At 48.6% G+C, this 24,159-nt stretch overlaps 1 protein-coding gene across 1 annotated transcript in view; it reads right to left on the minus strand.

Annotated features, from left to right (window-relative positions):
• Positions 1–21,583, minus strand: part of FBXO32 (F-box protein 32) — a 34,201-nt gene extending 12,618 nt beyond the window's left edge. The window contains exons 1-6 of the mRNA XM_059395117.1: positions 20,950–21,583; positions 15,217–15,329; positions 14,293–14,342; positions 13,013–13,105; positions 1,281–1,374; positions 236–420 (exon numbers count right to left, since the gene is read on the minus strand). Coding sequence (XP_059251100.1) covers positions 236–420; positions 1,281–1,374; positions 13,013–13,105; positions 14,293–14,342; positions 15,217–15,329; positions 20,950–21,065 — 651 coding nt within the window. The 5' untranslated portion in view covers positions 21,066–21,583. The remainder of the gene's footprint in view (positions 1–235; positions 421–1,280; positions 1,375–13,012; positions 13,106–14,292; positions 14,343–15,216; positions 15,330–20,949) is intronic.
• Between the last annotated feature and the right edge of the window lie 2,576 nt (positions 21,584–24,159).

Here is a 24,159-nt window from a genome sequence, read left to right on the forward strand (position 1 = left end):
TCACCCCGCCATCCCCCCCACCCTATCCCCCCTCCCCCCCCCCCCCCCCGCTCCCGCCGTATTGGGAATTCCCAGCCCACTCTTGGCACCCGGGAGAGGGCATCGGATGGGGACAGTCCACACTCCTTTCCTCCACCAGGGAAGATCTACAAAGTCCTGGGAGGCTGCCCAGCCTCTCGGGGGAGGCAGCGGCGGAAGTCCTTACGGCCAGAGGGAGGCGGGCGTTGCTGCTTACCCGGGTGATTTGGATACTGTTCAGCTGCTGCTGCCAGTGCAGAATCGTCTCCATCCGGTATACCCACATGTTGATGTTCCCGACCAGCACAGACTTGCCGACTCTCTGCACCAGCGTGCACAAGGACGTGTAGAGGGTCTGCAGCAGCTCCCTGATGAGCCTGATGTTCTGCTGGTCTTCGAGGACTTGAGTGGGGGAGAACAAAGCATGAGCAGTCACGATAATGGGGACACCATACATTTGGTGTGCGGGCCTTTTTTCTCCTCTGTTCTGCTCCTGTCACGTGGGTACTGCCTCTGGGGATGTGGTTTTCTTTCTCGCTGTTATTTATTCGACACTTGGCCAAGCTTCGACACTTGAGGTTACTGGGTAGAGTTTCCATCATCTAGGCCCCTCTTTGTTCTCTTCTCCCTACTTTCTGACAAAGCCTCTTTCTCTCTTCACTGTTTCCCCAGGGCCAACTGGCTCACCTGATCTGAGGGCAGTTCCTTTGGCCCAGCAGTGATGTCCTGCGTAGCTGGTCAGCAGTCAGGAATATGAGCTCTGAGGCTGTCTGCCTGAGTCTTTGTGGGATTAGAGATAAATTACTCTTTCTTATGGGCCTCAGTTTCCCTGCATGCACAGGGACTCGGATGAGCCAAAGATCGAAAGTTGCTTCTAGATCTAAGAGTCTGTGAACCTATTCTGCCTTGTGCATAGCTCAATTTTCCAGGAATTTGGAATCCAGAGGCTTGGTAGCCAAGCTTGGGACATGTGCCCGCACTGAGAAGTGTGAGAGGCGTACAGCAGGGCGAATGGGTGCTCGTGATGAAAGGGTGGCAGGGGACGGTCTCTCCCCTTTGTCCTGAACGCCAGTGACACTCCTCTCTGAACTGGAATTTGGCACCCCTGAAATGCATCTGGAGTCATTCACGTCCATCCACTCACCCTTCCTTAAATCTCAGGACAGGTCTGCTCGATTGGAAAATCCACCCGCCCATCCCCATCTCTATAAAAAGGGGAGCGAGGTGGCAGGCGTGGGGGAGTGGGGTGGGGCAAAGCTCACCTTTCAGTACCACTTTCTCCAAAATGTTCATGAAGTTCTTTTGGGCGATGCCGCTCAGGGACGTAAGCTGTGACTTTGCTATCAGTTCCAACAGCTGTGGGTAAAAATAGAAGTTGCCAGGCTTAGAACACAGAGACATTTTTCTCCTCTAATCTTTGCTTTTGAGTCACATGACGCAGAGATACGGACCAACAGGGAGACAGAAACGGCAGGCCCGCAGGAGAATAAAAAGCAGATGCTCACAGTGGAAGACAAATGGGGGTAATTCAAAACCCAGGAATCAGACTGAATGTTTAATTCCCTTTTTCTTTTAAATATAAAGAGTTTGGCTTCAGCCAGGGTGAATTCATTCTGCTTGTCCTACTTCAGCAAGGGAAGCTGAGGGACTCGGAAGGGAACAAAGCCGACTGTGACTGGCAAATGTTTGAGTTCTCCACAATCACTCCCAGCAGGAGTCCTTCTACCCCTCCTTGAACTTCTTCCCCACTGGTACCAACTGTTCTCAAGGTACGTGAAAGCTCACGGTCAGCAAGATGTGTGCTTTCCAAGGAAGGGGCCAGCCTTCTCCAGAAATCTCCTGCTCAGGCCGTGTTCAGTACAAATGTTTGTTAATTAGAATCTCCTACTGCACTTACTTAATCTTCCTTTAGAAAGAGGCTGGTCACAGGGAGAAAGAGGAATTCAGGGTTGTATAGTATACACACACACACACACACACACATTTCTACTGAGAGACTAGGATCCTCTGGGACTATGAGCAAGTTACTAAATTTCTTGGTGCCCCCATTTCTTCATCTGTGCTAATCATACTCAGAGGCCCCAGGACTGCTGAGAGATTTGAATGAGGAACTGCCCCAAAAGCATAGTGCCTGGTATGGATTAGGAAAATCAAGGTTGGTTGGTTTGTTGAAGGTGTGTGTCCTAATCCCACTACCCCATTTATCGACAAACAAAAAGAAAGAAAGGTAATAACTTAAGTTGTTGCATCCTTAGTTAGATTTTTCTTTGGTAACAAAATTATTTACAGATGTGGTAATATTTTTTAAAAAAATCTATCATAAATTCTGACGAAAAATGAAACTTAAGATTGGAAGGATGTCTTAGAGATCAGGTAATCAGCCCATTTAACAGCTGAGCAAAGTGAGGCTCAAGCGACTAAGTCTCACCAATTTTGCGCAGTGGGCAGACTCAGCTGAGACCACCTCAATACACTTCATGCTTTCACAGAGTCATCAAACAAAAGAGGTTGATGTGAAGTGAAAACAATTTTACCAGAGCCCAGCAGGCCCCCAACTAAAACTAGCTAGCCGAAGACTTAGAACCAAGACTACTCCTTTACCTCAGAGTTTGAATTTCTGCTCCCAGGAAACTTTGCAAGGGAGTTTCATCCATTGGCCAGGCCCCAGCCCAGCTCCACTTCAGGTCAGTAAACACCGAGTGTGACATTGTGCTGGGCCACTGGACTCAAGGCTGAGGGAACTACCAAAGTGACTTTCCAAAAATCGGGCTACAGAGGAGAACTAAAACTTTTGGATCAAAGCCCTAAGCAATTCAAAGAACCTCTGCTTCCATTTGTTTAAAAACTTCTGTCCTCCTGAAGCCACTTAGGAGCCTGTCAAACCACATATAGACTTTTAATTTCCTGAACATAATTTTACTCTCAGTAAAAACAAAACAAACCAAAAAACCAAAAAACAAAAACAAAAACAAACCCCAAACAAAACACCCCGAAACCTCTCCCGGCCTGGCTTTTGTATCTCTCACACACACTGGGAGAGGGAGCTGAGGCCAGGCTGAGGCTGGCTGGTTAGGATTCGTACTGGCGATCCAGCGCTGGAAGCCAGGAGCTGACCCAGGACCCACAAAGAGAGGCAAGAAGTCTGTCCATCTGTAGAGGCCACATCCACGGGCGTTGACCACACTGGATGACCTCTGCTTGTCTGGTGCAGCTCTGTCACCAACCAGCACGTGACAGGCAAGAGAAGAGTGACAAATGGCACGGAGGGACCAGCCAGAACTTTCGTTTATCTCCCGGACCAACAGCAACCAGATTCAGAAGGCCAACCCGATGGTCTAATAATACCCCGCGCCTCACATGACCAGCATGAGGCAAGATGAAAGAAAACAAAAGCCCTGAGTCCCTCTCCGAAGGGCAGTTAGCTGTGAGCTGTGACTCACCATGGAATGGGAGGAGGGCGGGCAGCTCTCTGCCTGAAATCCGTCCAAAACCCAGCTTCCACGTGACTACCATCTCTTGAAGGCGTCAGTGTTAATCTTGTCTAAAAATGCACCAATCACAAGGACAGAAAACTCTCCAGGCTATGACTATGCATTTGAGGGAAAACAAAAAGCCCTTTCTGATTGAGATGATGTTTGACTAAGCAGAAGGAGGAATGCAGCAGCAAAAATTTCTCAACTGACAGCAGAAGGACGTGTCAAGCACCCTTGTGTTTAGCCCCATCTCAAGAGAAAAGTTCCTCCTTCCACCACCAGGGAGTGGTGGGGTCGGGAGAAGAAACCGTGGAGGAGACCCAGCTTCTCTAGCCGGGTGACCTTTACCACTCTCTCCCATTAGCAAGTGTTTTCTGAGTGTCCACTCTGCCCTAGCGTTGGTGACGTGGCTATGGCCATAAAGACATGTGATGGCTAGACTCATGGCGTTTATGGTCTAGTCGCCGGTGTAAGTCAGTTAACCTCTCAAAACCCTAGTTACTTCATTTCAAAGATGGAAATAAAAAGATTACCCACTTCACACGATTGTTAGAATTACAGAGATAAATATCTGAAAACCCACTCTAAATTCCAAATACAAGGCATTATTAAGATATTATTTTGTCCTCTTCCAGACCCGAGTGTTTTAGTGAAGTTTATAGCTGCTATCAAGGTTTAGTGAACTTTCTGTGAGGAGCCACATAGTCAATATTTTGGGCTTTGTGGGCCATATGCTCTTTGTCCCAAGTACTCACCTACTTAGCTCAGCAGTGGTAGAGCAAAAGCAGCCTTAGGCAGTATGTAAATGAGTAGATGTGGCTGTGTTCCAATAAAACTTTATTTACAAAAACACGTGGAGGGCCAGACTTGGTCCTTGGGCCATAGTTTACCAACTTCTGATATATAGCTGTATCTGTGATATATATAAATTTAATATATATCATAGATATATCATAAAATTTAAGAAATATCTATGTGTGTGTGTGTGTATGTGTATAAATAGAGTTTAGGAGGGTTTCAGAACTAAACTTCCTGCTTCAGTTCCCCCATCTGTAAAATATGCATAATAATAGCATCCACTTTAGAGTTGCAGTGAAGATCTGTGTTCATAAAACATTCACAACAGTGTCTGGCACAAAGAATATACTCATTATTATCATTAGTTTTTTAATCATAATGCAAGACTATTACTAGGTAAAATCACTGCTAAGGAGGGCATAGTCAATCAGTAAAGTACACCTGGTTTAAAGATCTTTAGAATCTCTATATTTCAGTTTTATTCATTGTCAACCAAATGCTTAAATGGTTTCAAATTTTAATATTCCTTTCTGTCATTTTTATTATGTTAGTGATACATTTAATAGCTCGCTATCTGTTGGTGAGAATTAATGTTGCTACATTTCACGTCTTACATTGCATTTACCACGAGGTCTTATTTTGCTAACAGTAACGGGGGTCACTATATATCAGGGTCACTACGCATCAGCACTAAGAACTTCACATGTATGATCTGACCTTGTTTAGTCTTCCACGGTGAGCCAAGGGTTGGGTTCTCTACCTGATAAGAGAGGACACTGTGGCTCAGAGAAGTCAAGTACCTCAATCACACTAGCAGTCGTAAGTGGGAGAGCCAGGACTCGTGCCCATTTGTGTCTTAACAGAGGATAAATATTTTGAGGACTTAAGGGCTTCAGCTTTTCAGGGTCAATCAAACGGGCACCTAGGGCCAAACTTTAAAACTAGTAGCAATGTCACGTATTACGATGTTCTGGGAGACAAGAGTCTAGAAATTCCCTATTAATAGGACATCGTGACAGGTGATCAGCTTTTACCAGGAAGGGAGAAAAAATCCCCAGAAAGTGTTACTAACACGACTGGGACGGGACAGTTGCTTTCCGTGAGCCACTTAGGTCTACTTTCCACGGAAGTAGAACTCTGCAGGCCCCGAATGGGCAGGTAGTTTTATGTAGATCTAGTGGTAAAAATGACAGAATCGATTCCTTTTACTTCTGAGAGCTGTGTGCTAGGGGAGCAGGACTCTCTCTAGCTGTTTATTTATGAAAAGGACTTAGCCAACTGGATTCTTTGCCTCCAGCCACAGGAGAGCAGAGGAAAATGTCTTGTTGGGAAAAGCGGTTTCTTTTCTGCTGGGCAGATCTGAGCCCAGGTGCCAGTAATCTGCAGCCGTGTTCGTGGGGGGAGGGTCAAGAGGAGGAGGACGAGGGGCCGGAGGGCTCTCAGCCGCTGGCCCCCCAGCCCTGAATTCCACGGTATCACTGCCACGTGGGCAGCCTGGGTACGCGGCCCGATGTGCAGAGACTAGTTGTGCCGTCACAGGAAAGGCTCTGGACTACCAGAGGAAGGGATGCTGGTCACCGCAGGCAGAAACCACATCCTGCCCTTCAGCTTTGGCTCATGCTGGTTTTGGAGACATTGAGTAGGAGAAAAACCAAGTTGCAAGCAATATCACATAGCAAGCCTCGGGGCGGATCCCAGCACGGTCTGAAGTGGTGTGTGGACCACGACTGGGCACAAGACAGACTTCCTCCTTTCTCACTTCGCTGCAGAAAGAGGTTTCCCCTCTCTTCTCTCCCCTTCATTTCATCAGAGCATTAGTACTTACAGAACACAGGAGCTCCCGTCACTTCTCTGCCTGAAACCCTCAAGTGGCTCCCCTTTTCACATCCAGAAGAATCTAAACTCCTTTCCGTGACTGGCCGGTGCCCTTTCTCCAGTGTCCCTCTGCACCACACTTCCCCGACCCGTTCTGCTCTAGCTGCGCCTCCTGTCCTGGGTTCCCTGCACTGGACGGCGCAGGACCCCCCTCCCAGCCTCTGCCTTTGTCATGTCTTCCTGTGCTGGCTTCGACCCACCCCTCAGGCCTCAGTCCGGAGGTCACCTGCTCGGACTGTCCTCTCCGGGAACCGTCTGGTCTCCCTGTTCCACTTACACATCTCTGAAATGATCTTGTTTCCTCCTTCAAGGACGCTCTAATTGGGATCTGAGCCTCAAGACAGCAAGGCTTGTTTTGTTCCCACCCACTCTACCCCCAGTCTGGCACATGGTAGGTGGGTGACAGATACCTGTTTTCTAATACATCTGTCTTGCAACGCATGTATGCTGTAGCTGCAAGAGACCTGGACAAGAGTTTACCCAAGTCCCGCCTCTCCAGATGAGGCAGATCACGGTCAATGGCAGATGGTCCAGACTGTGAAGCTGGGAGTCATACGGGATCTGGTCCCAGACTGATGTTTCAGGAGTTAATTCACTTATGGTGCATACATATCCCGGACACCATCCCAGAGAGGCAAGCAGCCGAGATCTAGAGGGACACTGAGCAGAAGCAGTAGCTGGCCTGCCCCCTTAAGACAAAACCACCTGGAGGTTAATCATAGGCTGGTGCTCAAAGCGTCCTCTGTCCTGCATAGAACATGGTTAAGAACAGAACTTATCTCTAAATTCTTCCATGTCCTAGGACAGTGCGCCTTGACGTTTGAGCTGTAGGTCTGATGGAGAAGCATGCCTCCGGGCTATCAAAGGTAGGCCAGAGCGGCAGAAGCCTGCGGTTCTCACTGCTCCGTACCCAAGCTGGGTGCCTCCAGGAAGCTTTGGGTCTTCTGGAAGAAACCCTTGGTTACGTCAGGCGCTGCCTCCACTTGTACCAAGTGCCTTGTCCTTTCAGGACACTTATTTATTCAGTGGACAACAGCGATTAAAAACCTGGAAAGTTTTGTCCTGACTTTGAGCTTGAACACTGACAGGTTGGAAGAGGAAACATTTCAGCGGCATGAATAATCTTCAGGCACGTCAAGATCGAGTAAATATTATTTGCAAGGGAAACATCTCTCTAACTGAGGGCGTTAAAATCCTAAGAAGGAGGGCCAAGTTTATACAAATTAATTGTATTCTCCCTGGAGAGAAACTCGCCTGTCTTCTATCTGTCCCAGGTATTTTTGAACTTGTAACGTTGCCCTGCTCGCCGTTGCAGCAGTCGGAGCGGCTCTGTTTGCCTCCATGTTCCTGCTGCGACTGGGCTTCCCGTCTGCTCCAGCATCGTCCCCTCCACCCTGGGATTCCATGAGGCTGGATGTCACACCGCCCTCAGTCTCTGGTCCATCTGCCCTCCCTCCCCCCGCCCCCCGCCCCGTCCCGTTCTTTCCCGTCTCCAGATTTCTGCTCCTGCCACTTGTGCCGCAAAGCCTGCCATTCGCCTCTCTACCTCGCCGAGTCCTGGCCATCCTACAAGGAAGGAGGCTGGTTCTTCAGTCTCGGGTTCTACCTCTTCCAAGAAGCTGTCTCCAATATCCCCTTCGTCCACTCTCCTACACAGGACCGAAACCCCATTTTCATCTCAGTGGTGGAACCTTGTCCCCCCAGAGTAGCCCGGAAGCTCCTGACAAACGGGGGCCACGTGTTCACTGACTCTCAAGTGGCTTTGGCAATACTGGGTCAATGTTACGGGTTGCATCCAGAAATCCCTGTGTAGGAATGGGAAAGCAGTCACTGGGAGGAGCCAGTGATCTCTGGGGATCTAGCAGGAGGGAGCTGTCAACTCCTCGCTATTTGGAGAGCCTCCGTCACTTGTGGTCCTAGCTTACAGATACTGGGAAAAAACCCCTGTTTTTACCCTGAACTGGAGCACTTAGAGTACAGCACCGAATGCTCTCAGGAACTTACCTCCTTGAATGGGAGAAAAATCTGCTGATTGGTATTCAAAAAGTCAGCTGACCTGTCTAATTTATGATATCACCCCATCCCCCTCATAGTAAGTCCCTGACTTATCCTAGAAACTAGACTGAATTTTTGTATAAAATCTATTTCTGGGCCTCTAGTGGGATAAGGTTTAGATTCGGAGCCCTTAAGAAAAAAAAATTTGATCCTGCGGTCTCCACAGTGGGATGGGAGAGGACAGTAGGCAGAAAAACCAGAAAACATCCAGCTCTCCATTTCATCTTTAATCTCTCTTATTTCGATCATCTTCCTGTGTGTGTGTTTTCTAATGCCTGTAATCAGGACCCGACAGATGAGGATATTAATGGCAACAAGAGATTCTCCTCGAGTTCTTACCCTGTACCAGGCACTGTTGGAAAGGATTAAAATCAAGTTGTAACTCTCTGGGCAACATGACGGGGCAGATACCATTATTAGCACCTTTAATAGGTAGGTGAGTCACAGATGAATTTATGAACACACATATATGGGGAGTACATGCTGACATTGTTTGGGGTCAATGGTCCAAAATACCACTATGCTGGGCTCCTGGCCATCCCCCTCATTTTCACAGGTGCTCTCCACTTGTCTGGGCATACACCTGTGTCTGTGAGTGTTCCCCACTTCTGTGGGTACCCAGATATTGCAGGATCTGTTATGCAAAGCCTGAATGCATATTATGACAGAAAGCCAGGAATTCTTTTTTTTTTTTTTTTAAATTAACATATAATGGGAAACCCAGGAGTTCTAAGACACAGACTTTCTCTGGTAGCACTGGCAACCTAATCCCCACCTTGGGCCCTCAAATGTTAATTCCCAGTCATTTCTGCAAGTCACTTTCAAGTAGGCTCACAATGGCTCTGTTCTTTTGACTTTGCTGTGTCTGGGTGACAAGCCTCTTTCCCTCTATCCCAGCTGCTCTGTCCCAGGGGAAAAAGAACCCCTGGTTTTAAGACCCAGGTGGCAGGGGCCACCCTCCACCCAAGGAAGGCGCCGGGTCTAGGGCAGTGCCAAATTAAACCAAGGTCACTGCGGCCAAGGAACCCGGTGAAGGGGCGGGGCTTGTCAGGCACATCACGACCCACCAGGGGGTTGGCAACAGCACACCCTTAATTTAAGGCATTGGGTTTGAATTTGAGTCACAGTGCCATATTTCAGCCTTTTGTTGGCCAAACCGCCAGTCAACTTAAACTAAAACATGTTTTTGGAAGAGACTTTTAGGGGTGGTAGGAATGCAGTAACTTGCTGGAAACGTTCAAATGATCTTAGGGTGGTAATGCAGAAAAGAAGTAAGAATGTGCCTGGGTTTCACTTGGGATGTTCTTTTTTGCTGCAGAGGGCTAGAGAGTGGGGTTACAAGCGTTTGCTTATCCTTTTCTGATCTGCTAACACCTGTGGGTCCGTTCATTCCAGTCAGGAGGTGGCCCTCAGGGTTCTCCAGGACCTTGCTGGTCTGGAGGGGGCATCAAGAGCCAAAAGAGAGAGCAAGAGTGAGCGAGAGCGAGCTGGGAGACCAGGTCAGAGGCCATCCTGGCATTAAAGCATTAAAATCCTCTCTTCTTTTGAGCCTCCCTGTCTCGTGTTTGAAAACACTGCGTGCAAACTAGGGCATTTGGGCTCCCGGGAGTTTTTTGAGCTGGTTCTCAAACTTGAAAACACAGGGATCACTTGAAGGATAAATTTAAGAAGCAATGTGTGGGCATCACCTTCAGCTCATTAAATCGGATGCTTTAGAGGTGGGCGTCTGTAGACCAACAGGCGTTGCAGGCGATTCTAATGGACAGCCGTTCAAATGAGAACCAGTGGGCCATCGCAGGCTCATGTCAGAGAGCCAGGAGTCAGTGTGTGGTCTCCAAAGTCCTCTCCTGGTTTACTGGAGACCTGTTTTTCCCTACTGGCCGCGCGCTGTGCCCTGACTGCGTTAATCAGCTTTCTCCTCCTCCTGGTGACCAAGTGCCAAGCCCACCACCAGCCCAGCCCCTGGAATCCTCGCCAGCTCCAAGCTGTGTTGGCCTTGAGGCACGGTGTAAACCAATTTTTTAAAACGACCTTTCATAAATGGGTAAGTCCTTGCCTCTAAAGGGTTTAAATCCTCTTTAAAACCCACAGTTCTATTGTATTTAAGCCATCGGGCGTGTGTAGGGAAGGGGGTGAAGACAGTGAGTAGAACCTGAAGCCTATTGAAATAAGGTACGGACGCTGTATGGAAAACCTCTCCAGTTTATGTTAAAAATTTTTGATTTTAAAAAAATTCCATAAAATTTTCATATTTACTGGTAAAAATGATGAAATCTTGCAATAGGGGTGTTAGCCATCTCTTTTATTTCCTCTGCATGGTCTGTTTTTGAAGATGACAGCCAGCATGAACACAACCCATTTTTTAAAAATGTACTTGGCCTTAAAGAAATTAAAAAAAAATTTAAAATATTTAAAAAAATTTTTTTAAAGGCTTTTGAAGCTGGTTCAGTCATTCACTGGAACTAAGGAGTCACTGTAGTACTGTATTAGGAAGCCATTAGGTAGAAGTAGTCAGATGCTGGGCGAGTGGGGAGGGGGCGGGGACATATTGGCAAGCTACTCTGCAAAGTTGGTTTAAGGATAAGAAGAATATATGAGATGTGCATAAAGTTGCTTGGTAGAAAACCCTCAAAATGCAGTGCCTATCATTAAAATGTTTTAAGCTCTTTATAAAAATAACATTATTTCTCAAATTATAGAGGACTTGAACAGTGAAAGGGAAAAAAAGATGGTTCTTTCCAAAATAGAAACATTTTTCCACTACCGCTGAACCTGACAACTCCGAAAGCATGTAGCAGTTTCTCTGACTTAAACATTATTTACAGAAAAGTGCTCATAGTAGTTTACAATTAGATACTACGAGATACAAGTTCTCTATCCTGGGTCTTTATCAAGTGCAAGATTTCCCCCCCCCTTTTTTTTAAGGAGAAAAACATTTATCAGCTGGCCTGAAAAGGCGTATTAGGGAGAATTAATAATTTCGGTTAGTAGGTAGTAATAAATATTGTAGCTGACCCTGAATAACAGGTTCTGGTTTGCAGGGTATCTCCATAGAAAATACATTACTGAGTGGACAGCCACCCTGTGAGGGGTTATAAATCCTTACAGAAGGGGCAGAGGAGGCTTAGGGAGGCTGAAATAGGCAGAAAGTAGGGCCTGAAATAGCTTGACTTCAGACCATTGTACTTTTCCATCCTCTGCTTACAGACGACCCACTGTACAGTGGAGAGTGTGGACTCGAAGACAGACTCGGTTTCCAATTCCAATTTTGTTGCTTACACAGCTCCGTAACCTTGAGCAGGTCATTTTACCTTGCAGTGTTTCCATTTGTTTAAATGGATCGGCAAAGTCCCTCCACTACGTAGGGTGCATGGAAGGATAAAGGTGAATGTACAGAATTATATGGAAATAGATTTTTGGCTACTGTAGTCTTGTCCCTTTGCTTTATTTCTTGGGAAAGGAAAAACAGGTAGGAAGGAGAACTATCTAAAACTGGACCGTTTTGCTGATCCGTTTGTAATTAAGACATCAGAACTGGGTGTCCTCCCCTGACACCTAGAACATGGAAACTATTCATATTCTTAGTAACAGAGTTTCCAGCTCTTGCTGGGCCTCTCTCCAGCCAGCCTGGGCCGGGTTGCAGGCCACAGTGATCTCCCTGGAGCGGCAGAGTCACACTGAATGACATGGACATTTCATCCAGAAGGTCTCTCATGTTCATCCCTTTTGGATGGCAATAAAGGCTCAGCTGAGAGCAGACAGACCTGCTCATGTGGTCACAGGCTCAGCTCAGAGCTTCTGAACTCCAAGGAGGCCTGGGTATCAGGTCCGCTGGGACAGCCAGGCCTGTATCTGCCCAGATGACAGGTGAATGACCCAGGCCTCATGGGGGCTTGATGTCATCACTCTGGCTGAGCCGTGGCTATCATCTGACTCAGTGACCCAGCACGGAACAGCACAACCCAGGAGAAAGAATGAAAACCCAACCAATCAACACCCCTTGTGAGTAAATTCTTTCCTGCTTCTGAGCCTAAAACATCTGAGCCGCAACCTCCCTGGTTGAACCACGGACAGAAATGCACCAGAGACCAAAGAACGGGGGAAGCAACAACAATGAAGCGGTTAAAAAGAATCACGGACTTGAGGGGCATGGCTAGGCTCATGTGCTTTACTCCATTCATCACGAATATTTTGCCAAAACTCATTAACTGCGCCCCCCCCCCCCCAACATACGGTTTCAAATGGAAAGCAAGTGACCCAAACAGGTAGTTTCAAGCTTTGGTGAACACGAGACTGAATACGTCCTCCCATAGGATGGAAGGGAGTCATGGGTAGGAAGCACTGGGGTGTTTGAACTCATCTGGTTTTGTAGCCTAAACCACGACTGCCTTGGGGTCACCTAGAGTCCGCTCAAGCAGGTCAGGGAGGAGGACAGTGAGAACAACCCGAGGACATGCCCTGGTGTTGCTTTCTGCTGGATTTGCTCTGGCTCATGTTGCTGCCTGCACTGTGTCCCCATTTATCCGTGGGGGCTGGGAGTGGCTCACATGAGCATCATGGCCACTGCTGTCTGTCAGAGCCAATCTCAGGAATGCCCTAATGGGACCCACACAAGCACTTGAAGTCCATCTGGAGAGAAGTGGGTGGACAAGCTTGTTTTCTGCTTTCCTCAAAATTCCCAGCGTCCTAAGAAGCTATTTGGCTGGGGCAGGGGCGGGGGGTGGGGCAGATAATGACCTCAAGACAACCTGAAAAGACAATTCAGCCGAGACTCGCAACCTTCAGAGACTTACCCGTACGACGTAGTTAAACCTTCTGGAATCCAGAATGGCCGTTGAGAAGTCCAACCTGTTGAAAGCTTCCCCCAAAGTGCAATAGCCGTGGCGCTGGATGTGAAAATAGGGGGTGCAGAGGTCATTCTCCAGAACAGTCCTCCCCCCCGGACTCTACTGACAGGCTGGATGCCGGTCTTAGGTAACTTATGGCCACCTGTGGCTTTCCTGTGCCATGAGCAGCTCTTTCTGGGAATCCCCTGCGAGCCACAACCATGCGGGGTATAGCCAGCAGCTGCGTTAGCCAGTGACTCATGCATTACACACCCCTCTTCAAGATTTGTACCATTTGAGCCCTTGCACAGACTTGAATGGGGAGATCATCAGTAGCTGCTTATCAAGGGAAGGTTGGGAGCTGGATGTATGATGGGTGACCCGATGCTAGTGGGTCACTGTAACGTCTCCTGGGAGGGGAACTACACTTCCCAGGTTCAGCTCTGCCTGCTACCCTGCCTCGGATCTTTAGTGCTTTTCTCATTGTGATCATCAGAAGCATTTTTAAGGCTTCATGAGGCAGCAAAAGGAAGTTTTGCTCTTTGACCTGTGAACACACAAGGAACTGGGAGCAGAGAGCCCTGACTCTGCCCCAGCTCTGCTCCCAGGATCTGGGTGGTCGTGGGTAGGTCCCTGTTCCCCTCACCACCCCCAGCAGGGCCTCAAACAGGCAGGGATGTACATTTCACCAAGGTCCCTGACACTGAGAGAGATTCTATCATTCTACCAGACTGTGTTGTATCCTAGGTATTGGAGCAGATGCCCGTGCAGAGAGAAAATATACATAAGAGGATTTTATAAAGTGTCATGTGAATGTACTTATTACAGTGTCTTGTCCCCTGCACACTCTTGTTAAAAACTTCTGCCGTGTTTGGCCATGAGCCCTTCCAGGGCTAAACCTTAACAAAGTTGGAGTCTGAAGAGATCTCAGAACAAAACAGAGGCACTGCTCTGGGGGAAAGGCCAGGACTTTATAACAATACATTTGAGATGGGTATATTAATCTTTATAAAGCATTTTACATAATCTCACTGAGTGATTTGAGAGTCTACTTAATGACTTTTGCTTCTCACTCTGTAGCCCTAAACTCTGAAGGTCGGCTAGGTGACGGGCTGCCAGCCACCATCACCGGCACCCAGGACAACGGCCGCGACCTGAAGTAATATTCTTGCCCGGCTTCCCCTCTCTACCCTGTTGGGAGAGGCTGAAAGCCAAGCATATTCTTTAACAAACGGACAGATGCTCACCTCTTTAGTACTTCCTTTGTGAACATAGATCCATTTTTCTTGGTGGAAATCTACAGAGACAATAAATAAATAAAGAAATAAAAATTTAAAAAAAAACAAAAAAAAACAACCCCCCCAGCTTTAAAATTTGCAGCATGCCCCAAATTTTAAACCTGTTTCTTTTTCACATATCCAATGGGTCAAACATTTTGACAAAAAGACAGACTGTACGGATAATCTAAGAGATGTAAATGCCTGATTTCTGCAGCAGACTTGTGCCGGTGTTACGGCCCACTTGGTCTGAAGCACTGCACATCTTTGATCATCGGACTTATTAGAGGACCAAAGCTCCAAATTGGGGGGGAAAAAATCAAATATCCAAAGACAAGTTTGTTTTAAATGCCAAGCCTACAGCTGAGGCAAGGCCATAAAAAGTGGAAATAAAGCAGGTAACATGAGGAAATCATGTTGTCCAGGTGGCTTAAACGGAAGAGCTGTAGTTCTTGCTTACTAATAGAACTTTACACTCTTATGTACGGCATTTTGAAACGTAATGGGATTTATGCAAGGAAAGAGGGAGAAACAGATCTATATCCCAAGCCTCAAAGCTCAGTGTCAAATAAAAGCACATGCTGGAACGGATTCAACTGGCCCTATCCCTGTATCGTAACTAAATTAATTACGTCAGATGTAAGTGACCAGCAGGAGAAAAACACCCCGACTACCCGCTGACTTATAAACAAGTCTATAAGGAACACACTCTTGCTTGTAACACGCACAGCCGGCTTTCGGACTGCAGAGACCCCAGGGACCTCTGTCAATGTCACCGTCAACATTCAAGCAGATGTCTCACATTTGGGGTCTGATTTTCTTTCTCCCCCTGCAAAGAACCCATCCTAGCGATCTTCACACAGCCTTCTTCCAAGTTCAAAGCAAATGGCTTACACTGAGTTTTGGTTTTGCTATTCAGCATGTCCTTCTTTCTCTTCTTGGCTGCAACATCATAGTTCAGGCTGTTGAAAAGATTCTCCTTGTTGTAGACTTCCTTGTTGCAGTAACTAGGAATGACAGAGCAGGGGATGAGCTGGGACAGTGATCCTCTAGTAAGCGCTGTTTCTAAAAATAACTCGCTGGGTTATAAAACACAAACATACATCTTTTCCAACAAAACAATAAACCCCCACGAAAAGAACTCTGTGCAGGCACAGACCTCCCTCTTTGGGGGTGAAATATTCTTGCGTCTCTGTGAAGGCAGGGATGGGGGCTTCTGCGTCTTTTCAATTTCCAACAGTGCCTGCCATTGTGTCCAACACACAGCCCTGTACCCTTTAACCAAGGGCAATGCTGGGCACCACAATATTACTTTAAGCAAGAATGATGACTGCAGGGGGAGGAGGGAGAGGGAGGATTACTGGTATCACTGTAGTCCCACAATGCCTGCATTTTGCAAAAGCACCCACCCTAAGCGGCTTTCTAAAAAAACAGCTTTATGGAGATATAATTCGCAGACCATACAATCCACCCATTGAAAGTGTGCCCAAGCGGCTTGTAACGAGCATGCTCTGTCATGCCTCTGAAACATGATCACATTTGCCCAAATCGGACTTATACCCTCCATTTCTAGGCGATGTTTTGTGTACAGTGCTAATTGTTTAGGTTTCATGTAATTCTGTGACTAACACTAGGCATCATGCTGTGGGGTGAAGACCTTGGGTCCTAAATGAAACCAGCTGAATTCACAGCTCATAAGTTTATAAGGGCTGAAAAGACAGAACTGCCCCCATCACAGGTCACTGAAGGACGCACAGGTTCACTTGGGGTCAGGTGCATATTTCCATCGGTAGGCTGAGTTCTAGGCTAGTACAAACCCCTGTAACATTGCAGTGAGTCTCTGAAGAGTTTCTGCAGAAGGGATGCCAGAGAAATACTGAGGAAGAGTGAGTAGCTCTTCCAAACCCCATGGGTATGGATGCAAGAGGCAGGATTTCTAATGCCCACTGATAAACATAAATTAGGGCCTTTTTCTTCTATCACCAATATATCAGAGTCCTTTAATTTTCTGAGTCCCTTTGCTGAATTTAAAAGGGGATTTGCTTTAAATCTTCTGACATTTGGCTATTGGGTAAAAGGAGGCACACCTGCACTTCTCCATTCCACGGACGTTATGTAAATAGTAAAAGAGAAAAGAGGGTTTAAAATAATTTCCAGTATCCTGTTGCTGAAATCAATCTCTTAGGTAGCACTTCTGTAAGTATCTTGCTACATAAATGCTTACATGTGACATCACCAACAATATTCTGGGCCCATGGGGAGGAGCTTGATGGATAATCATTTTTTAAAAAAAGATTTGATTTGTTTATTTGACAGACAGACATCACAAGTAGGCAGAGAGGCAGGCAGAGGGTGGGGAGAAGACTCCCTGCTGAGCGGAGAGCCCGATGAGGGGCTCGATCCCAGGACCCTGAGATCATGACCTGAGCCGAATAATCATTTGTTAATCTGCCCTATAAAGGTCATGTTTAATACTATTTACCGGGTTTCCTAAGAGCTACAACCTTCTTCTTTTCATTGGGGCGAAAGAGGATATTTTTAAGTTTCACAGTGAGTCATTAAAGCCAACAAGAAATTTCTATCAAAGTTGAGGAGAAGGGAAACAGGGAAGATCACTTGACTGGTCCAGGATATACCAAAGCTAAAAACAGCTTTAGAAAGCAAAGGGAGAGCCTTTTGTGTGTAAAAAGGCCACATGAAGGCTTATTTTTAAAGAAAACATACTTCCGCACTCTGAACAAAAATTGAGAGCCTCAATTCCACCTGTAGAGAACCATAAAATAAATCAGCCTTATTCTCTTAATCCCACATTTGAGATTTAGCAGAAAGTTTTCAGAGCCTGGACCATAGACTGTGGCCATTCTCCAGAAATTTTAAATATTTATAGTTTCTCTGACTCTCTTCTAATTGAGAACATTACTCAAAGGAATTTGAGCACCTGCCTTCCTTATTGAAATGACAATCTGCTTTAAGCCCAAGTGACTCATTTTCAAAGTTAAGTTTAATCAGAATTTGACATCATTGAGGATGCTCTCCCACTACTGAATGTAGATAAACTTCAACCAAAGACAAGGCCTGCACTTTTCTCTTGGTTTTTAGGTTTTGGACTCCAGAGGTAGGTCCTGGAAGGAAGGGCTAGGAGATTCATTTGTGTTGCCTGCTTATAAGTTTTCTGTCAAGCAATAATTTATTCAGTTAGAGGCTATTTTGAGAGTTCAATTTCATCCATTTCAAGGAAATGCAAAGCCAATGGAAAATTACAACTGAAAATTTTAACAAGAAAAGCCACCACCATTTAGGAACCATGACATTTAATTTTTTTTTTTTAAGCAAAACTATTTAAAGAGTCTACTTTCTTCATTAAATTCAATAATATCCACTAAAGTTGCTATTTTGTGGTCCGTTTTTACTAATCTTGATTTTTATAGACACAGGCCTAGAATAAGAAAAAAAGACCTGCCCCAGCCCTATACTGTCAACAGGCACTTAACCAAGATACCGAAGAACAACCTTCGAAAAGGTGGAAAGATTTCAAAATTAAGACCATTTGGGCAGAGGAGATAAAAAGGGAGGAAAGGGAATAAAGAGGCTGATTTCTCATTTTGTTTGTATTAACAGGCCATCTAAGAAAGCCAGTGCCTGCCCCAAAGGGCTTAGCTGTAGAGTAAGGCCTGTGAGATTTCTATGCTAGTTTGCTCCCCTTCATACCCAAACGGTCAAACTCCCTTGGCTAGCAGCCAGATTGTTCTGGTCAAACAAACAGCTTAATATACGAAGCTCACAGACCAGTGGCTTCCCAGCACACAGTAAGCCCTCATAAAAATCTGAACTATTATTTTTATCTCCTGCACTACTCATCCAGGGTACCAAGGTCAACTTCCTGCTTCCTGGTTCAGCCTCAGCTATCCTGGAAAGCAACACGGGAGTTTTCAGTGCAGAACTGGAGACGTGGAGAAGTGTGGCCTGAGGCTCTCACATCGCTGAGATGACTCATCCTGGGGATGGGGGAAACTAGGGGGTTGTTGGTGAGAAGGGGCTCCTAGCTGGCATGGATTTAGTACTGTTCTGCTGTTGGAGAGGGATGGGGCTTGGAACACAGAGACAATGGCCAGCAGAGTCCAGAGAAGGTGTGTGGCGCAGACACAGTGTGGTCGACACTAAACACTGTCCCCAGGTCAAAACACACCAAAGGCGCCCTTCGTTCCTGACTCCCCTTCAGGCAGCTCACGGGATGGTACTTGGAACTAGAGAAGTGTACCCTGCCTCTGTAGTTCTCTGTTTTATTACCCTTTCCTCCCCCCTTTGAAAGGGTCTGCCTTTTGTTTTCTAACAGGAGAGGCATTCAACTTCACCTGTGTAGGCAGGGGTTCGGCCCAAACCTTACATCACAGAGAAACATCACCAAGGCTAAAAACAGTGGGGATATTTGAGACTACCAACTTAGGTCTCAGAAGGCCAACTGCTTTTAAGAAGTTGGCAGACGTCTCAGGCTAAGTAGGGAAGGGATTGTTTACAATTGGTGAAGGAAAAAAAAAAAAGTACTCCACAAACAAACAGCCGGCTGCTTTGCTAGGAGCTACCACATGATTCCTAAACTCTGACTCATCCAAGAGCCGCAGGGGGTCGGGACCTGTGTATTGATCACCATTTGTGATAACTTCAGCAGTGCCACAGTTTTGGCTCAGAGGGCAGGAAATGGGAGGAAAGAAAAGAGGCTCAGGAAGGGGACAGAGGGGTGTGAAGCTACCTGATCCCGGCCTCAGTTAAACTTGGGTAAGTTGAAACCAACTTCTGGTCTCCCATACTACCTCGAGAGAGGCACACTATTTGCTTCTAAGGGGATTGAGAGCAGTTTATCTCCTGGAGCAGATAAAGTGTAACTATTTATAGGAACCAGAGGCTCTGGAGTTTGAATCCTCTCCTGCTGAGTGAGCCCAGGGGTCTGCAGCCTACAATTACAAGTAGGGGAGCCACGGGGACACCGGTCAGCAGATCCTTGGTACCCCCCTCCCCCACAAAGACTGAGAACTGCTGTACAGAAATAAAGTACCAAACTATCAGATCATTCCTTAGGAAGAGGAGGAAGGAACCTTCTAGTCTAGGGAGAATGATTTAGGCATCATTGGTAACTTGCATCCCTAAAAGGGAAGAGTCCAGTGACAGCCACTGGTCTTTTTATTTTGCTCTAAGTAAATTATCTGATTTTCCATAAATAAGATTTATTTGCTCCCCAAATTGCACAGGAACTGCCTCAAAGTGTCTTTAGCATAAGAGTTACGCATGCTCTCATCTCTCCCCAGGATTAAATGCTTTCTGGTTTTCTGTTTTTTTCATTGAAGACAAAGGAGTTTTAACACTTCACAAATCACAGACACATTGCGGCGGGGGGGGGGGGGGGGGGGCAGTCTGGAGGTCCAGCTATCAAAATAACCATACTTTCTTGATAGTTTCCTTAAAATTGAGTGCCAGGGGCTCAGAAAATAAATAAATAAATAAATCACTGGTAAATCTTGGTAAATGGGAACCCCGTTCAGTTACAGAATTCTCTACCAAAATCAATTTAAGGGCTCTGGTGCCAGTGGTTTCAACCAAAGGCTGAGAGAAAAGGCACCCAAGGATGGCTGGGCTGCACTGGTCCCCTGGGGACCCACTTTCATTGCCCTCCTCACCTGTGCCAAATGGCGGGGATCTGGAAGTCGACTGTTCAGATCCTGGACTGACAGATTCCAGACCTGTCTAGCTTATTAGACAGCACTCCTGCATTATTATTAACCAGGCAGAGCACGCGATTGAGGGTAACTCGGCTTTTCCACCAGACTGACAGAGCTCAGGTGGGCTTTCTGCAGTGGACAGCCGTCACTTGAAATTATTCCGCCAGGAAACTGACCGAAAGGGCCACTGAGGAAACAGGTGCAAATGCTTCGTCCTCTCAGAAGCAGAAGTCTTGTGGGTTTCAGTCCCGCCTCCCTTCCCTCCTCCGCAGCTCTGCAGCCGCAAGTCTTTAGCCCGGTTCCTCAAGTCCGCCCCGCAAGCGCCGGTGCCCCAGGGACCATCTGGCCGCCCCTCCTGGTTACTCATCCTCCCTGCCCACTCTGCGGTCGCCTGTGCGTGGGAAGAGCCTGGAGGCGCTGGTCCCAGGTCCCATCGCGTCACCCGACGTGTGCCCACCTCCCTTGGGTGCCCCGAGCCCCGCAGCCCCAGCGGTGAAAAGTGCGCAGCCCACTCGCCCGCGCCCCCGCACAGGCACCCTGCGCGACTGGTGTCCTTAAGACCGGGGTCCCCTTAAGTTGTGTGCTTAAGTCTGAACGTTTGCGGACAAGATCCGCGATTGTCGTCAGATTCTCAGGGGGACCGGGGTTCTGTAAAGAGTTGTGCCCACTCGGAGACGCTGACCTTGAACAACAAGAGAAACCAGATTCCCCAAATCCCGTGCTCTGGCGATCTCTGCAGAAAGGGGTCGACTCCCCCCAACTCCCGCCCATTCCACCCTCCACCCCACCTCCCGGATCGGGGCTCCCTCCTTACTCCGTCCCAGTCCGGCCTGCCCCCTCATTCACCCGCCTCGCGCCCCCGAAATCAGCCCAGGTCTGTTTCGCTGGGCTGGAAGGTGGTGGCGGATCCACCCACCTGCTGAGGTCGCTCACGAAGCTGCCGCTCTTCTCATCCAGGAAGCGCTTCCAGCCGTCGGCCGTCTTCACCCAGCTCTGCCCGGGGGACCGCCAGTCCTGCCCGAGGAATGGCATGGCACCGGGCACGACGCGACGGACTCGACGGACTGATGGACGGCACCGGCTGGACGGCCTCGGGGAACTGTCGCCCCAGGCGGGTGCTCCGGGGGCCGAGGCCGGCGAGGGCGCGGCTGCAGGGAAGCGGCGTGGAGGGCTCGGGGCTGCGGAGCCGGGTCCTGTGCTCGCAGAGGGCGCGGCGCTGGGGAGGGTCGCGGGGCGCGCGGGGCCGGCCGGAGTGCTGCGCGGCCAGCGCGGCCGCAGTATTTATCCCGGGCCGCTGGCTCCGGCCCTTTGTTGCCGGAAGAGCCGCCTGCTCCTGGCCCGGCCCCCCCGCCCGAGCCCACGTGGCTTTGTTTATGGGCTCGGCTTGTTTTCCGAGGCGCCCGCGGCTCCCGCTCCTCTGGCGGTTGCACAACCACGCGCCGGTGGAAACTTGAAGCCGCGCTGCCAGGCCCGGGCTCCCGCCGCCGCTCCGCTCCAGGCCCCCCCAGCGCCCGCTCCCCGCCCCCAGGGTGCAGCAGCTGCCGCCGCCGGGCGAGCCGGGCCCGGCTCTCGGGAAGCCGCGCCCCGTCCTCCCGCGGCTGCGGGGCTGGCGAGGTGCAGGAAGAGGCCGGCGCGGCGTCTGGATTACCCCCTCCCCCCCAGCCCCGAGCTGTCACATCGAGTCCCGCAATCACAACAGCCCTTGGGGAACGGGGTGGGGTGGCGGGGGTGGAGGGCGACAGCACGGCGCGGCCGGACACAGGGCTGGGGGAGGGGGACGACAGCCTCCTGGCCTCAACCCAGCTCTGGGGCGGAAGGGGCACCCGCTCCCCCCAACTCCGGTCAGGCGGGGAGGGGACGTAGCCCCTACCCCACCCAGCCCCCAAACTGTCGTTAACGGGTCCGCTGCCAGCCCGGGTCCGAGGGTGGCAAAGGAAGAAGGACAGGGAGGCCAGGCGGCATCTGAGGCCCGCGGGGTGGGAGTGGAGAGCAGGGACAGTCCCCCATCCTACTCTCGGCACCCTGAGCGCGCAGCGCCCACGTCCGGGTCGCCGGCCCGCGCACTGCGCCGTCGCGAGCACGTTCGAGGCGCGGGGGGCTGAGCTTTTGTTTGGAGGAACCGCTGCACCCTCCTCTCCTTCCCGCGGCGCGGCAACCTCGGGGCTGTTAATGTCTCTCCGGGAGCTACCAGGCCAGGAGTTTTGTTTTGGCTCCGGTGAGCGTTCAGATAGAGGGACGCAGAAAGCCCCTTCGCCCGACCGACGGGGACTAAAGGAAGTGCGGTGAGCAGGCCCTGCCCCGGTGCAGGTGCCCAGACCCTCACAGACTAGCTCCTTAACCTAATCGTCTTAAACTGGGGCAGGCGGCCAGTGGGGGAGCTACGCGGTTTTCCAGATGAGCGCACAGAGGGCCCCAGAGATGAGTTAAGCCAGTGACTTCCCCAGGATGGCTAGCTGCTTCACAGTCTTCAGTACAGTCTGAAGTTAGCCTGCTCAGTTTTCCTTTCTGTTTGTAACAATCCGTCCCTCTCCATCCGTCTCTGCAGAATGTAACCCCCTTGAGAGCTGGTCGGTCTTGTTCAGCGGGCAGCCCAGCACCTTGCCAGGCCAAAACTAGACAGACCTTCCATCGCTATTTGTTGAGTGTGTAGATGAATGGGAGGCCGTGGGAGGCTGCACCAGGATAGTTTCATGCCCTTCCTGACTTCTAGCTATGATGCTTCACAGTCTGCTCTATTGAGCGATTAAATTGCACAAAGCAGTCGCTTCAGGTTCAAATTGCATGCTCAAGAATTCCTCCATATTCCTTCCTCGCAGCCACTGCAAGCGTCTTCTGTTCCACAGACTCTGTGCAATCTTTAAGGCTTAGAAGTTGTGCGTGCCCTGGGAGGGTGCATGTTGGAGGGGGGAAGAGATGTTTTTATAAAGTCTGTTTTCAAGTAGCCAGAGTCTTTTGATTCAGGTTTCCCACCATAAATAATTTATTAGTGTGGTGATAGTAAAGCTTGCAGAAGGTCCTAAACAAATGATAAACTCTATGATCAGGCTAACAGATGGGGCAATGTTGGGTCTGGCCTTTGTTGGAGAGAACTGTTTTCTGCAAGGGAGCAACATTAAGGAGTGTGATTATTACGGATGCCTGTTAGTTACATGTTGGCAAGCTACATCACTCTAGATACCACAGAAGGCGAGATTTGAGTTCTCATTCTGCTAGAGCATCATACTTTTATCTGACCTGGATGAATGACTTAAAATCTGGAGGCTCAGTTTTTTTTGAGCTTCAGGAGAAAGATAGAGACTTAATGCTTCCCTTTCAGGATTATTTAGTGAGTGTTGTAAATGGGATTGGTGGTACTAGCTCTTTACTCCTCTTTGGTAATGTTACACACATGACCCATGGCCTCCTACTTCTTTGATTTTTTAAGAAGAGTATTTATTTGAGAGAGCTCACAAGCAGGGGGAGGAGCCGAGAGGGAGAAGCAGACTCCCCTGCTGAGCAGGGACCCCAATGTGGGGCTTCATCCCAGGACCCTGGGATCATGACCTGAGAGCTGAAGGCAGATACTTAACCGACTAAGCCACCCAGCCGCCCTTAAACTTCTCTGATTCTTGACATTGGACTTGACCACATGACTTGCTTTGGTCAGTGGGGTGCTGGTGGACGTGTTGTGAGCAGAGGATGTGTGTGTGCGCTTGTCTGGTTGGTCTTGCCCTCTTGTGTCTCTGCGAATGTCATGGCATGAATATACATACCATGGGTAGCCTTTGCTCCAGTCTTGGTTCCAGGATAAGACACATGGAGCTGACACCCCAGTTGCCCCACAGCTACTTTAGGAAAAAAAAAATCAGTGTTTATTAATGCCACTGAGACTGCTGTGGTCTTTTGTTACATAGCCAGTAGCTACGAAGAGTTGAGTGGCCGAAAATTTGTCAAAGTTTTTTTAACTTTTAAAATTCAAGCATAAGTAGGAAATCACTCCCCCCGCCCCCCGCCCCTTGGCTAAGAACTCATCTCAGTAAGCCTCGGTGTTTGTCTCTAGTCCCTCAGCTCTATGCTCTTTAAAAAAAAAAAAAAGAAAGAAAAGAAAGTTGTGGCTCTCCTATCTTAACCCAGCCTTCTTCTGAAG

Source organism: Mustela nigripes, chromosome 3 (genome assembly GCF_022355385.1).
Source record: "Mustela nigripes isolate SB6536 chromosome 3, MUSNIG.SB6536, whole genome shotgun sequence".
Classification (NCBI taxonomy): domain Eukaryota; kingdom Metazoa; phylum Chordata; class Mammalia; order Carnivora; family Mustelidae; genus Mustela; species Mustela nigripes.